At 32.7% G+C, this 16619-nt stretch overlaps 1 protein-coding gene across 1 annotated transcript; it reads right to left on the bottom strand.

The window, feature by feature from the left end:
• Nucleotides 1–1441: 1441 nt before the first annotated feature.
• Nucleotides 1442–16455, bottom strand: LOC126823590 (RING finger protein 10). Its single transcript, XM_050552510.2, has 17 exons — nt 16027–16455; nt 14523–14695; nt 13573–13748; nt 12725–12815; nt 11968–12025; nt 11427–11553; nt 10562–10701; nt 9819–9934; nt 9486–9530; nt 8928–9011; nt 7979–8360; nt 7225–7476; nt 6802–6903; nt 5999–6136; nt 5063–5142; nt 4369–4594; nt 1442–4176 (listed from the first exon to the last, which is right to left on the bottom strand). Exons 1-17 carry the CDS (start codon nt 16124–16126, stop codon nt 4064–4066), a joined length of 2403 nt encoding a protein of 800 aa, XP_050408467.2. The 5' UTR covers nt 16127–16455; the 3' UTR covers nt 1442–4063.
• Nucleotides 16456–16619: the final 164 nt, after the last annotated feature.

Here is a 16619-nt window from a genome sequence, read left to right as displayed (position 1 = left end):
TCAGTATAAAGTTAAGCAGACCAAATGCCGTCCATTGGAAATGTTCAACAAAAACTTGTCCAGCTACTGTAAACACCAAGAATGTGTAAATTGTAATGCATTTTTATATGTGTAAATCATTTAATTTTATTTAATAAATATTAAATTTGTTAAAATCAATATATTTTTATATGTGTAAGCTATTTGATGTTATTTAATAAAAGTTAAATTTGTTAAAATCAATACAGTTTTAGTCTTAAAAAAAGATATGAGTTTATAACACCATTGTTCTAGGATTAACGGCAAAATTTGACATCAAAGCCTGCCGGCTAAGTGGGAACACCCCAAAGTGAACAGCTGTCTTCATCTGACTGTACCACCAGTGATATTAAAATCAATTCATCATAAACCCACTGGTACAGGTGTGACAATTTCCTTGTTTTTTGACCAGCAGACCACTGGCGAACCATTACCTAAATTGGAAGGGTCAATCTAGTTAATTTGAGATCTTTATTTCATCCTGGTTCTAAGTTTAGTTATTTTATACTGAATCAACATGTACTACCAATACTGTGTTCTCTATGGCAGGGTGGGGGTCAAGGTGGTTTAATTGCATGCACTTTGGATAATGTACTTGTGACAAGAAGTAGAATCACCTGACCAAACGTGTGGTAGTCTTTAGGGTCTTGTTTTAGTCACTGTGGTTGGTATAATTTATTCTTATCCAAGCCAGATGAGAAACCAAGACTGGCTCAGGTCAACTGAACACTCCTTGAAGTTCTGGAGTAAGTTCAACATTGTTTCATACCATGGTAAACAACAAATCATAAGTTACGCAGGAAAAGATATAACACAAGCTGTCGGCCCATTTATACCTGACCCCAGTAAAATCCATTAAGAGAATAAACCATTCAAATTGCAGTAGCATATCTACATATATTGCATTGTTTGAACTTAAAGGACAATATTGGTGCCAGTCATTATCACATATGTGATAGAGCTGGTTAAACACATTCCAAATTTAATTTTAACACAGAGATCATTGCTACGATAGCTGAGTAATACAGTTTTCCTGAATTGGAAGTGACGAACGCCAACGAAAAACACGAGTCATCTCTCTATATAACTGACTGATGTGACGAGTGATAACAGATACACGGGCGAATTTCTGCTCACTAATAATTCCTTCGAAGACCAAAAGGACACAAAACACCCATGTCCCTTCCAAAAAATACCTGTTTTATGGTTACCTGATCAGCACTATTTTTTTGGCCTTATCAAATATCTTCCTGAACAACCTATTTTTCTATAAGCAATATTTTTTATTCAGATTTGTATCTGAATAGGGATTGGGGAATAGGCATAGCCTATAGTAAACCCCTCTCCCTATTATTAATCAAATGTTTAGATACTGAACAACCTTTTTATCAAATACAGAATATCAGAATAAAATAAAAACCTGTTTAAAGCTGAACATGTTTTATTGGATATCAGATAGAAAATATAAATCAGTTATTTAGTAGCTTTATAAGGCTAGCAGAAGGATGGCTCATTTATAAACAAGAACATTTAACTGAAATAATTAAAGAGATAACAAACCATGACAATCAATATAATTGATTACAGTTCAAAACTTTAGATAGGTGTTCATATCTTAGTTCCGAAATAAAATAACCACCAGTGTTGTGCAGGCAAAGAATGATTCTGCTTACATTGAAATTTCTTCTAGCATTACTAAATATACAATTATAAAATAAAGCTTAGTTGAAAAAAACAATTTTATGTGCTGAACCAAATCTGTTTCTATTCAATAAATATTGTTGAAAGCAATAATTAACAAAGTCAACAGTATTATAATACATAAATTAAAATACTAATTATCTACATAATAAATCATAAACTTACAATATTTTACCAATAATCTTAATTAAAGATGCATTATGTAAGAGTTAAATCTGCCTATTGAAGGCCTATTTTTCGGCTTCAAATGTTATATAAACTATTTTTTATTCACATGACAAGCCTATTATCAACTCGCTAGATAATCAGATGGTTGATATTTAAATGGATTAAAACATCAGAGAGCTTTAAAAGTTTAACCATAAAATGGATTACCAAGACTTGGCCTTGATTGTACCATTGCTAGAATAATAGAACATCTTAACAAACAGTCAGAACTCCACTCAGAATAAAGTAATTTGAATGAAATTTTCAATTTATTCATTAAACTTTTCAAAACTATTTTAACAAGAATGGCCAGCTCTTTATCTAAATCTTACATAATGCATTTTTAATTAAACAAAATGTGATGAAAATGTTTCATTTAGTTAAATCAGTACTAATATACAAATTAGTCCATTTCCATGTTAATTAAAATGTAACCAATGATTTTTCTTAACTAATCTTTACAATAAACAAAATGTGATGAGAAATATGTGTACAAGGGATGTTTCATTAATTTAATCAGAACTAATGTACAATAGTCCATTAAAATGCAAATCAAAATATATATCTATGTATCTGTACACAACAAAAGTATACGGAATATCTTATATTGTCTAATATGCAATAGTAATAAATTTACTTACAACTTATTTTACATCTAACTTACAATAAACAGCATTAATTAAATTAGAGCAATGTGGAAAAACATGGATATATATGACGATATTTTCACGCAAACATCATAAATTATTATTCAATACACTTGACAATATATACTTCCTTTTGAGTACTTTATGTGTGTCACATGTTTGTCACGGCAACCATCTTAATATATTATTTAATAATACACTTGACATTATTTACTTCCCTTTGAGTAGTTTTATGTGTCACATGTGAATTTTTGAGTTAAAGTACAACTATTAAAAGAAAGATAACTCTATTTGGGGCACAGTAATTACAAATAAGTACCTTAACATATGGATTGTAATGGAACTATGGATATCTATATGGAATAGGATTTCCTTGGACTTCTGATCAAACAAAATGAAGATCAAGCTTTACAGGTTGAAAATGAGGAAATTTCATTAAAGAACCCCATTGTAATGAGAAATCCAATATTCCATTAATGCCTTTTCATTTCCCAAACGTTGTATTAAAAAGAGTTGATGTATGCCGTATTCAACTTTATGTCTTGTTTCATACCAAAATTAACCAAATTTACTAATATAAATGAATGCCCTTTAACCAGTAATAATTCTGATTAAATTATTAAAAAAAAAAATGCAACATTTTTGCTGTTTGTAAATAAAAAGATTCATGTACAATATCAAACAATTAAATCATGTAGAAAAATCATTTACAAAAAATACTAATCATTCATTGTCTCATATATTGGCTATAATAAAGCTGCCCACACTCAGCAATAAAAGATCATTACAATCATCAAAATGCATTAAATGTGTCCAAGTATGCCCATAAAACAAATTTTAACTAAATTGTTAATATTCTGATTTTCTTATTAAAGAATATGTCGATATAAATGTTTTGAAGAGTTGGCAAATCAACATCAAATTTCACAGCAATTCTATTCTGCACAAAACATTATAACTGGGTATTTATTTTATCCAATTTAGAATGAAATCAATATTTTTAGAATCAAATAACTTCAAAAACATAAAAAAATATCAAGCATCAAAGGTATTTTTTTTTCTCCAAATTTGAATGAAATCAATATTTTTCGAATCAAATAACTTCAAATGCATACAAAATATATCAAGCATCAAAGAGGTCAATGTAATTCAGTGTTACCAACATGTTCTACTAGTAAAACAAACATTTCACATTCCCAATATAACTGAATTACTCTCAACTCGAGTAAAACAATTTGTCCAAATAAAAATCTATACTTTAGCCACATGAACCAGTCTTTGTTAGGTTTCATATGTTTCAATTGATTATTCTACTGCATGCATTATTAAACAGTTGTTGTTAAGTGTTCACATGTTTACCATTTATTAATCTTATTATACTACGCGTAATGAAACAGTTTTTGTTATTGTTCACATTATATCCATTTATTATTTTACTGTTTCCACACGTTATGAAGCAGGTTTATTAGCTTTCACATAATTTCCACATACTAATCTATCGTACCACGTGTCATGGATGTAGAGAAGAGGACCTTTGTCTTTTTACTTTTCTTTTTATTTTTTCCACCACTACCTCCGCCTTTTTGTTTTGGTGTTTTAGTAGCTGAAATTAGAGAAAAAATGTGGAATTAATAAAATGTATGAGTATCAATTTGTTGTAACAGGTATATCAAATGTATTATATTACAAAACATGAGATTTATCCAGATTTTAGTGATTTCATCACATTTACCATTGACTTTGTGTGAAATAACTGGGAATATTAAAGTTTTTCAATAATAACAGAAATATTAACCTGTTTTAGCAGCAGCAGCATTATCTAGAGCAGCTTGTATAGCATTACCAAATGATCGACCATATTCTGGTACTGGTACATAATCTTCCATATCACTACCATCACTATCTCCACCGCCAGCTGCAGCTGCACCACGTGAAGCACCTAGTGCAGGAAATGATTCAACTTTGTTTACAGGTTTTGGCCAGATAGGTTGTTGAGCTTTGGCAGGTCCTTGTCTAAGCATCTAGAAAAAGAAAAGCCATAACTAATTAAATACTGTAATCTTTTATTATTTAGAATTTGTTTATATTAAAGATTAGAAAAAAAAAAAAAAAAATGGAGTTTAACAACCTACTTTTCTACACCAACTGGGCTAATGAAGAAGGGCACTTATAATGGAATTTTTGACCGGATAGCAGCACTACAGCTGGACCTTGGTTTTTTGTCCCATCCGAACAACTATAACTTGTTCCTTACCAGGTGACCCGTCCTACACATCTGACAAGGGGGAACTACGCCGGAAAATCCCAATGAACTTTCTCAGCCAACACAGGGATCAAATACAGGACCAACATCATATTCACTGAGTCACAGTGGCTCCTATTTTCCAGACAGAACACAACCAGAATTTTAAATAAAATATAGCCGAATTGTTGTCAATTTTATTTTAATTAGAAGTAAATTGAAAAATCTAAAGATCTACAAAACTTACCTGAGCAAAAGATACAGAAGAACTGTTATTATCTTCAGGTGAGGACATGGGTGGGGAGTTATCTTCATATAGAGATAAATCTATTATATAAAACATATAGACCTATTATATATAACATATAGAGACAGACCTATTATATATAACATACAGTAAACCTCGCATAAGTGGCATTCGTATAAGTCGGATCTTTGCTCAACTCGGATAAAATCGTTTGGACAATTTGATCCTGCACATTTTTCTAATTAAATTTCTGCGCACAAGTCGGATTTCCTATGTCGGATCTTTGCTCAACTCGGATCAAAATGTTCGGTCCATTTGATCTAATTCCGGCTTTTTTCCTTCGCCTAAGTCAGATCGGCAGTATGTTCAGAATTTCACTGTCAGTTTCGTCCCGATGGTCTAAAACGCGGTTAGGTATTCCATGCACAGAGCCCCAAAATACTTTCCTCTATCATTTTGACTCAAATCAGCCTATTTGACGCGATGAAATAACAGAATTTTCCTGTAAAATTCGAAACTTGCTGTCTGCTGTATGAGACACTTTCCAGGAAAATTTAGGACATTTTTCAAAGATGGCGACAAAACGGAAGTTATCTACTCGCACCAAAACAAAGTTATCTACTTGCACCAAAACTGAAGTTATCTACTCGCACATATGAACAAAAGCTTGAAATGTGCCTTTGAATCAATTTATATCCGACTCTTACAGTTAATTTCTAATCGAGTTAAGATTGAATTTTGGTTATCGGCTAACTCAGATCTTTGCTTAACTCGGATAAAATTGGTCAGTCCACTTAGAACCGACTGAAACGAAGTTTACTGTATTCTATAACAACCAATTCACAATATTAAACAGAGGGACAGAAATACTATTATTCATTTAAGTTTGTTTTACTTTATTTTAAAAATCACCTGAATATTGAGTAAAATAAGTACCTGATATGTCTACAGGAGATGTTTGTACATCATTATTACCAGGTGGAGATGATGGTTGTCCTCTACTAACTTGTTCTGGCTGATTCATATAAGAAGGAAATTGATATTCACTTTCTAATGATATATTTAATCCAGGAACTGTAAAATAAAACGTCACAAATAATTGTAATGATAAACATAACCCAAAGTTGAAATGTCCGTATAAAGCTTAATCTACAATACAAGCTTTACTCACTCTATGTCCAAATGAAATTAGATAATTTCATTCTGTTTTTTTTTTTGTTTTTTTTTTCGGATTCTTAAACTTTATTTTCATCTTACCATCTTTCAATCAAAAGCATGTTCGATCAATGAGAAATGAAATGAAATGTAATGGAGTTTAACATCCTACTTTTCTGCTCCAACTGGGCTAATGAAGATTGACATACACCACACAGTCTGCTATGACAGAAATTTTGCCCGAGTAGCTGTGTTCTGCCTACTCTTGTTGGAATTCCAACTGCCAAGGGTTCATTTGCTTGCACGGTAATGTTTACCCAGGACCTTAATTTTTCGGCCCCCAACATCATATAAAATATGTCAGATGTCAATGTAGTGCAAAAAAATTATAACAGAACAATATTGACATCCAATTTTAATGAGAATGAGCTGCACCAAGTACCGTTCAAGTCTTTCAGTTTTGAAAAGAATTATAAGTTTTGAGTTGAAAATATGTTTTTAGGGACGATTTCTGATATTAGACAAAATGTCAAACAGGCAATTATTTTAGGATTTTAACATTATGAAGAAATTGATCAACTTACATATTCCTAATTTTTTGTTTTCTTCAAGAACTATCTTTTTCTCGCGCTGTCTCTCAGTATTAGCCTTCCTTTGTCGGAACCTTCTCTTCTGGTCAATTTCACCTAGAAATACAAACATGGCCACCATTAAAGTACAAAACTTGTTAAATTCCGATCACTAATACAAAGATATGCTGAATTGACAATTTGTCGCCATTAAGTATCAATTGTAGATATAGGATATAGTCAACACAATGCAAAGCCACATAGGGCTGTTACTGAAATCTGCTGATAAGCGGCCCTTTAATCAGTATTTTAATCTCTTATTAAAATTTTATATTTCCTGAAAAATGCAAATGACAGATATTTCGGGTGAAAGAGTCAAAATGTTTCGTTTTTTTTTTTAATCAAAGGCATAACCGCAATCGTAACTCTTTAAATTACCTTGAAAAAGATCCAGTGTTTGTCTAGACAATATTGGTGGCCTCAGAGCCAACTCAACCAATAAAAATTCAGAGGCTAATGGCAGATGATTTAAATACTTGGTCCTGGCTCGTAGTTCTTCAGTCATACTCAATGATCTGATATCAATGATGTTTCCCGTTATTTCTTTAGGAGATAACTCCAAACTTCCATATTCATGAGTTAAACAGCGAGAATTTATATTGTGGATGTAAATCTGTTGCCCATCTTTAGCTGTAAAATATAATTTTATTGTTAAACAGGATTTAGAAACAATGTCATATTTATCTATACTAATATTTGTGACTATCGTTTGTCTGTTCAGGGTTGATGGCTATACTAAAGCTGCCCCCAGGCGCAAATTTGGTGTATAGGGGTATCTCTGTCCGCTGGGTAACATAGGCTTGGTGGTGATGGACTACCACTTCTGAAGTTATGCTACTACCAGTTCATGGCTATACCCATGGCCTTCACCGGGTCAACCACTAGTGTTTAATATATTTAGACAGTGACGCCACAATGTGCGAGTAAAAGCAATGATATAACTTTTATATTGCCCTCTGCAGGAGGGGGAGGGGGGCTTATACAAGAAAGGAAACAAAGGATTCTTTTTGACAAATTCAACGAATACCTGACTGGCTTTTGCCCCACAAATCAAACTTTTATGATTACCTCAGCTTAAAAATACAATTAGTTCATTCTGGAAAAAGATGCAAAACCAAATATATTTAGTTACCTTGGAAACAGAAGTAGCCATTTTTAGAAGAATAAACCTGCTTGTTTTTAGGTTTTTGAAACATTTTCTTCGATTCATCTGTTGACATTTCTGGCTCAGTAACAGATTCTTCTGGTAGTACCAAGGAACATACTCCCTCAGCCATTGCCAGTGGAACTGATTGACTTTTTGGCATGGTTGAGGGGTCACAATCTGAACTGTCATGGTTGATATCAGTGGTAAGATGATCTGTATCTGATAAAGAGCTTTCAGAAAATGTTTTAAATCTACCGGCAGATATAACTGGATATTCATCTGATTGTAAAGATGTAGTTGAACCAATAGAAACAGTTTTTGTTCGTGATGATATATTGTCATCACTTATGAAGGAAGTGGAAATATTCTGAAAGGAAAACAAAATATATATATACAGTCTAAAATGTTTATTTTCTACCAAACAATGTCGCACTATTTTCAAGAAATGGGGTTTTGTATTTACTGATCAGGACTATATAGTCATATCATAAAAGTTGCAGATCGACATTTTTAGCATTTGGGCATTATCTAAATATTATGCCTAAAAATACTCACTATGCATAGATATTGTCTCAATTTGGATTTGATCGGTTTATAAAAAAATGCCTATTGAAGATTGTTACCCCCAACACTTCTATGTGGTGCTGGATTGTTTATATTGTCTGTAAATACTGAACGGAATTGAACCACATATTTGGCCTGATATTCCTTTAGAGATTCAACTTTCCTGATAGTGTATTTTTCAAGGAATAAACAAAATCCCACAAATGACAATCTTTAAGAAAGGATAAATTAATCAGAACTGTTCAAATGTTTCAGACATTAATAATAGAGGGATCAACATTTTAGCATGCTGTTCTAGTTATTTTGTTGTTAACCAAGACCAGGGTTTTAAGTCCGGTACTGTATGCTAATATATTTATAATAAACTTACAGCATTGCCTTCACTATTTTTACTATAGACTTTATTGAAATTCTTCTCTACATCAGCTTTAACTTGTAAAATACTCTCTCTTTCCTTAAAAAAAATCAACAAAACAAATGTCTCTTACTGCATTCAGTTGCACTTTACATATAACTTTTTTTGTCATAGTGCCTCTATGGCTAAGGCACTAGCACACTAACCAGGATGTCCTGATGGTGCTGGCTCACGAACCAGGATGTCTTTGATTTCATCAGTGTTGGCCAAGAAGAGTTTGGGGCAGTGTTTCCCCTTTCATTTCATTTCTTCTGCAGATTTGGTGAATGTGGCATATGCTTAGTACATGTGGCAGAATAGTAAAGCACAACCAAAGCAATTAGCAGATGGTGGTAGTCAAAGTGTCCATCATAAACAGTAAGAAATACTTCACTAATTTCGGTTCATAAAAATACAAATCATCTTCTAATTTATTTTTTTCCAGGCTACATAATTAGTATACATGTATTTAACTTGTGTAAACTAGCTATGACCATCGGGAGTTCAAATAACTAACAAGTAGTATCTTATTACCTTTAACTGGGCTTGAGCAGTCTCTATGAAGCAAATCTCGGATACCTTAAAAATAAAATCAATCATAAGTAAGAATATCAACTGGTATAGAATTGTATCATTAAATAAATTAAAAGCATTCATAACCTTGTAAGCTCAGAAATAGTAATCAACAAGATTCAAGCTTAAACAGTACTTTGATCAATTCAAAGAAATCTCTTAAATGAGAATTTCTAAGTAGTTAAGTTTGATAAATAGTCGTAGAAATTATTTCAAGGATAGAATTGAAATCCTTATTTTTACAGTGTTGTGTCTACTGAAACAAATATATTGTATGTTAAATCTCCATCTTACCTCAGTTACTAGTAATTGTGTTTCTAAACTTGTCTTTTCTCTACAAATAACGCGAGATAAAATATCACTTGGTGATGCCGTCAATATCTTCATATAACGAGTTATACTTTCATCGTCTGTAATAGACAATTAATCAAATACAATTCAACTAATAGTATGGTTTCAATACCATGCTGATGCATCATATTTTTAATATAATGATGTGGTGATCGATACCAATTTGCTAGTATAGAAGCTACTGTGGCTTAGTCAATATGGTGGTGGATGATTAACCAGGTCACAGGTTTGAGTCTGGTGTTGGCCAATAAGTTTTATTGGATTATCCATCCTATTTTCTCACATCAGTGCTGCAGGAAAAACTGTCTAGTTTTTTGAAGGGTATGAAAAGCTGGGGTCCACCTGTGTACTCGTTGGCATGCTGAAAGTTGGAATTTAATGAAGAGCAGTAAGGAACACAGCTGTCCAGGCAAAATTTCACTCAGGGCACACTGTATTGAGTATGTCCATCTTCATTAGCCAAGTTGGTGCAGAAAAGTAGGAAGTTAAAACCACATTTAATTCCATTCTTTGCTCTACAACCAACCTTTTATTGTACCCTGCTTTTATGGCAATGGCTATTCAAACCAACAAATTCACCACAAGGTCATCAATTAACTATGACTGAAGAGTTTTAATTATCAAAAGTTAACCAGCGTCCCTAATAGTGATAACTCACAGAACTATAATTACTGTTACAAACTTACCATTGATACTGTGAGGTTTTCCGTGTCTATTTAACCAGCTATCTACAGGTAGAGAATAAGTTGAACCTGCTTCTCTCTTCATTAATTTCATTGTTATTTTATCTCCTACTTTATATGGTTTAACAATAATAGGCTCTGCACTGTAACATATTATACATAGTCTCATTTAAAACAATAAAGTAATACACAGAGCACAATACAATTACTGCCACATCTCGGTACTAGTGTAATATAAATTGCTTCAATGGCATTTAGTAATTGTATTCCACAAAGTTGTGCCCTGTGTATTTCAAGTTAAATTACTAAATGCCATTGAAATAATTTAAATATAAAATGCTAAGCAATCAGACAATTCTGATCCTATCCTGGTTTCAAAATATATTAAAACAGGCCACCATTGTTTTAAAATCTGAATAAATAATAGCATGACAGTGTACATTATTGGAATATATAACAGATGCGTAAACTCTTAAATTGAATTTTACATTGAGACATTCAAAATGGTCACCATTAGTCATAAAATTCTATAAAATCTAGCAAAGAGAGAGAGAGAGAGAAATGGGGTTTAACGTCCACTTGACACAAACTAGATAATTTCAAGACCAACATATGGTTCAATTTTAATTCAGTGGTAGGAAACCGTATGATTCAATTTTAATTCAGTGGTAGGAAACCGGAGGTTGGACAGGCGATCCTACTCATTGTCACGTACAAGTGTGGGTTGAAACCTGTCCTCTTGACTCAATGAGACTTTATGATGTAAAGCACACACATTAAACCATTCCCCCCCCCCCACTCACTTCAAATAAAACAGGATTTCAGAATTCAAACAGGTGTAATTATAAAAATATTTAGAAGAACTAACCTTCGAAGATCTTTATCAACAACTGGGCTATAACAGATAGGACATTCGGCCCATGTACCATCTTCCAATGATAAGAGATGTAATATACAAGACCAACAATATATATGGCCACAACGAGTTACTTTTGCTGAAAAATAAAATTCAAGCGACTGCAATAAACATAATATTACACTTGTTTCTTCATCTGCATCATTAAAAAACAAAACACAACTCATCTGGAAAGCAATCACCGGTTTGTACAAATATAGTACTAAGTTTCGACAAGTGTTCACTTATCGCTATCAAGCACAAATGATGATAACAATAAGAGAACACTTGTTGAAACATTGTGCTTTGAAACGTTGTGTTATGTGTATAAACCAGTGATTGTTTCCCATATATATTGTGTTGTGTTTTTTATTGTGTTCAATTGCTAAATACCAATCTGGGAATATATCTGTATCAATCTCTAATTCAGATTATAATTTAAGCTAGGAAATCCAAGAAATGATCTTTATAACAGACTGATGAAATCTCACGGATTATTTCTGTTTCAACTTACCAGCAACAGGTGAATCCAAACAAATAGGACACAATGGTTTCTCAAAGGTGTACAATCTCTGAAAGAAGAGTTTAATTATTAGTTTTAAATGCTTGACCACCATTTCACTGGCATTCTTTCTAGTTGAATAAAAAGAATTTAGACAAGTGTAGGAAAAGAAAAGGCGTTTAACTTTCTACTTTTTTTTAACCAACCAGGTGAGTCGAGGAAACTTTTTGGCTAGAGAGCAGTATTTGCTCCCTGCTTTTCATCAAATTCCATTAATTTAGAGAGAGAGAGAAATGGTGTTTAACGTCCACTCGACACAAACTAGGTCATTTCGGGACTAACATGGTTTAATTTTATTTTCAATAATTAGTTTGCGCGTAGGGGTCTTTAGCAGTGGGAGGAAACCGGAGGACCCAGAGAAAACCCACGAGGTTGGACAGGCGACCCTACTCCTTGTCACGTACAACCGGGGATTCGAAACCATGCCAGTTGACTCAATGACAGGTCTTATGATACAGCACGCACGTGCTAACCATTCGGCCATCCAAATACCCCCCCCCATTAATTTAGACATGCATGGCAATGTGTACATTGGATATCAGTTTTTCGTCCAGGGTGAACGACCAGATGCTGTTCCTTACCAGTAGAAACCAGCTCAGACAACAATGGGAACTAATCTGGGAATTCCTGGTTAGTGAGCCAGCATCTTACTCCTTACATTGTGTGTATGTGTTACTTTTCCAATAAAAAGAGATAAGAATATAATTACCACTAGTTCTATAAGATCCCAATCAACAAGTATATCAGGATCAGCAGAATGAACAGTATAATCACCGGTATCTTGTACAATAAACTGACAGCTACAATAACAAAATTAAATTCATACAAATTATAAGGTTTGATTGAAATAGGAAGAACTTTAAAATCAATATCAAATGTTTCTGTATAATCCTAGTACTCCTAAAAATTGTTAAGAGCAAATTTTTTTTTTACACATAATAATTATTATCTATTTCAGTCAACTCTTTACTACAATAAAATCCAACTGATTTTTATATCATAGGTTTAATTTCAAATAGGGCAAGACAGCAACCTGTTTACTGAAGATATATCGCTTTCAACAAGAAAACAGATACATAATTAAATTCATGGACTTTTGATCTAAAAATTGCCAAAATCTTTATTTAAGAGTGTCTGCAGAATTCCAAGAAAACTACAATAAAATAAACAAGATTTGAAAATTTCTATTTGTCAACAATTTTGCAAACCATCTGATTCTGAATGTTTCTTACTAACATATGCAGTTAAAAGTCAGGAAAAAAGTTTCAGATTGATGACAACCACCATATTGAGAGTGGGTTAATGTATTTAATTTTGGTTAGTGTCACTTAGTGATGGGAGAAGATCTACATGTATTAGGACTACATACGCATTTTGACATATTAAACGGAAGGTGGTTTGTTTACTATTTTTGTTTTTGGTTTAAACTGTCAACAGTGATATCCCCACACTGGTTCTGTTGATTTTAAAAGTAGACAGATACATTGTATGTAAAAGCAAATCAATGATAATTAAACACTTTTCCTCATTACACAAATTAACAACTAGGTGACGTACTTGGCTTGAAGAAATCTCTTCTTGTCAAATCTGACTCTGTTACCAGTTTTTGTTTTTCGCACACTTCCACCAGAAAATGTATCAACTTCTCTTGGAGCAAATGAGAAGTTAAGTAAATGATTTAAATTTCCTTTCTTTGAACGATAATTACCAGAATCATCTCCATATCCTGCTACCTAAAACATGAAATGAGATTTAGCATCCTACTTTAATAATAGTATATATTTGATCAATACAGTCAATACTTGTATTTTATTTATAGAAACAACAATACTGGTACTGTGCATTATCTTGTTTAAAAATTAACTAATTCATACCATTCTTGTGGCCCACATAGTACAGCATTAGCAGTAATAATGAATTACATGCAGGGTTATTGTTCTTTGAATTTGCAGAAGAATGAATTACAAATATCTGCATATTTGGATTTTTATAAATCCATCATTTCATTTAAACTACTGTACAGCGAGGAAAGAGAGAATTAAAACTTGTTAGTCTGACTGAACCATCCATGTTGCTCAAAAAGTTAATGGTTGCATGGGAATTGTGCAAGATTTAGAGTTATTTCCCTTTATTCAACAAGTTCAAACATGACACGATTACATTTATTTTTTGTAAATTATAGCTATGAACAATTTGATATAATCTACATGATATAGATCTGATTTATTAACCAAACAAACAATAATTAATAAGTATATTGCTTGATCTTGACACCCACAGTCCTTAATTTAAGATAACAATAAACCCCCCTTAATTAATTGTCAAAATGAATAAAGTGGTTAGCTAATTGATCAGTCAGTCAGAACAGTAGGTGAAGTACATTGGAATTTAAGTTGTGCTAAAAGAATTTTGCTTCCAAAGAGATACTGATTTCGCTTTGAAAACAGAAGATTAACATCACATTGAACTAATCCCGCCTATATATTTTAACATTGTTTTTTATTTACCTCTTCTCTTTGACGGTCAAAGGGATTAAATGTTCTAGATCTCGGTCGTTTATCACCTGATGATCTCCATTTCTGTGGGACAGGTTTTCTTGATCCATTGTTATCTGACCCTCCCCGGCCATTGGCTTGGGATTCTCTTTTTCTTGTATTACGAGGAAATTTATTGCTATTATCTGAAATAAACATCAACATTTAAATCACTACACAGTAGCCCCAAGTACAATAATTTTACTAATAGTCAGTGGTGAATACAAGTAGATTCTGGTATCTTACAACAGGACTTAATAAAACCAGCTTTTGAATTGTGGATCAATACACTAAGCTGTTACTCCAGAATTCAGGCCAGTTTTCCAAGATATGACTAGAATCTGTGCAGCACTTATGATTCTGATCTATGTATTGCACAAGCAAAAAATGAAGGGTTAGACAGAGGTCAGGTATGAAATGTTTGTATTAGAAAAGAATGGGTGGAGTGATATTTACTCAACAATTCATTATTGTGACAAAAATAAAGAGTTCATAATACCAATATGGTTTCAACTAATCAACATAATGAATTAAAAGGCTTGTTGCCTACCAAGCAAATTGTATGCTCATTGATTTTAAACGGATGGAGGTCATACATGTAGGTGAGTACTAAATTAATAAACTGCTTGGTTATCCCCAATTAAGTAATTAAGTATTTCACACTCTTTGAAGCTACATGTATTAATGATTAATGTGATATGAGCTGAACTTTGATCCCGATTTTTGATTTACATGTAGATTTAATTTTAAATTTCATTTTGACAATCAGTGTTTATCAATTTATTGATACATGTATAAACATGTATTTGAATATTTTAAAAGTTATTCCCGAAGACTTCTTGCAGACTGATATCTATGTCAAACTATCTTATAGCTAAGTTTGGTTGTCAGATGAAAATGATGCCAGTTATACATGTACATGATAATCAAATACCAATAAACATTAACTCGTACTGGTAGTAAATTATATTAATTATCTCACTGATGTTGAACTAATTGAAGTATTATGTTAGCTTTTGATAAATGTGGTATGTTTTGGTGATACTGGGCAAATTGTTCTACAAGAAAACAATTGGTCTACTAAACAATTTAACAACAGCCTCCTCGAAAAAAGAAACAACAAAATGATGCATTCTACTTTCGATTTATATACATGATAATCAAATACTAATAAACATTAACTCCTATTGGTAGTAATTTTCAGGAAATTATTTTAATTATCATTATCTCACTGATGTTGAACTACCGGTAATTGAAGCATTATCATTATGTTAGCTTTTGATAAATGTGGTATGTTTTGGTGAAATTGGGCAAATTGTCCTACAAGAAAACAATTGGTCTAAACAAAGCAACCCCCTCCTCGAAAAAAAAGAGACAATAAAATGATGCATTCTACTTTCGATTTTCATGGTCTGTGAAATGTCAAGGTCAATAAGGTATAACGCACAAGTCATCAATTTCAACTTTGATTTCGTACCATTTTTCTTACTTTCCGCCGATGGCCCGTTCTTGGGCGGCGGTACAGACGTTTGACGAGTAAATCCCTTTTTCTCCATGTTTATTTCTTCCTCCAACATAAACTAAGTCCTGTGACACGCACACGGTGCCAGAAGGTCGGGTTTCCCCTTTCTGCTGAGCAGAGAAACTTGAACTTCCACCACAACGAATCGACATTTTTATAAAGCCATATTGACAACCAAAGAAATGAAATAAATATCGATCCAAGATATTATTATAATCAATTTGGTGGTTGGTTTGAAGAGGGTGAACTGGTAAAACAATTAGGGGATGTAACGTCCCCTAAAGACTTTTGATGTCGCCTATAAAGCGCCAAGAAGCGCGATCCTCGTCGCACTAAAGTCTCTTTCAATGGCGGTGTCCGCCTAGCAATACCCGGATGATGATGTCATCAATGGAATGCAGAATAAACGTGGAATAAAAAGATAAACGAAGTCAGATATGATTTTATAAATAAATTTATATGTACCTCAAATCCCAATAATTAACCATAATTTATGGTAACTGTTATATGATATGCAGAAAACAGTGAATAATTCACAATAGTATAAG

This window comes from Patella vulgata, chromosome 6 (genome assembly GCF_932274485.2).
Source record: "Patella vulgata chromosome 6, xgPatVulg1.2, whole genome shotgun sequence".
Taxonomy (NCBI): domain Eukaryota; kingdom Metazoa; phylum Mollusca; class Gastropoda; family Patellidae; genus Patella; species Patella vulgata.
This window is presented reverse-complemented; position numbering and strand designations above follow the sequence as displayed.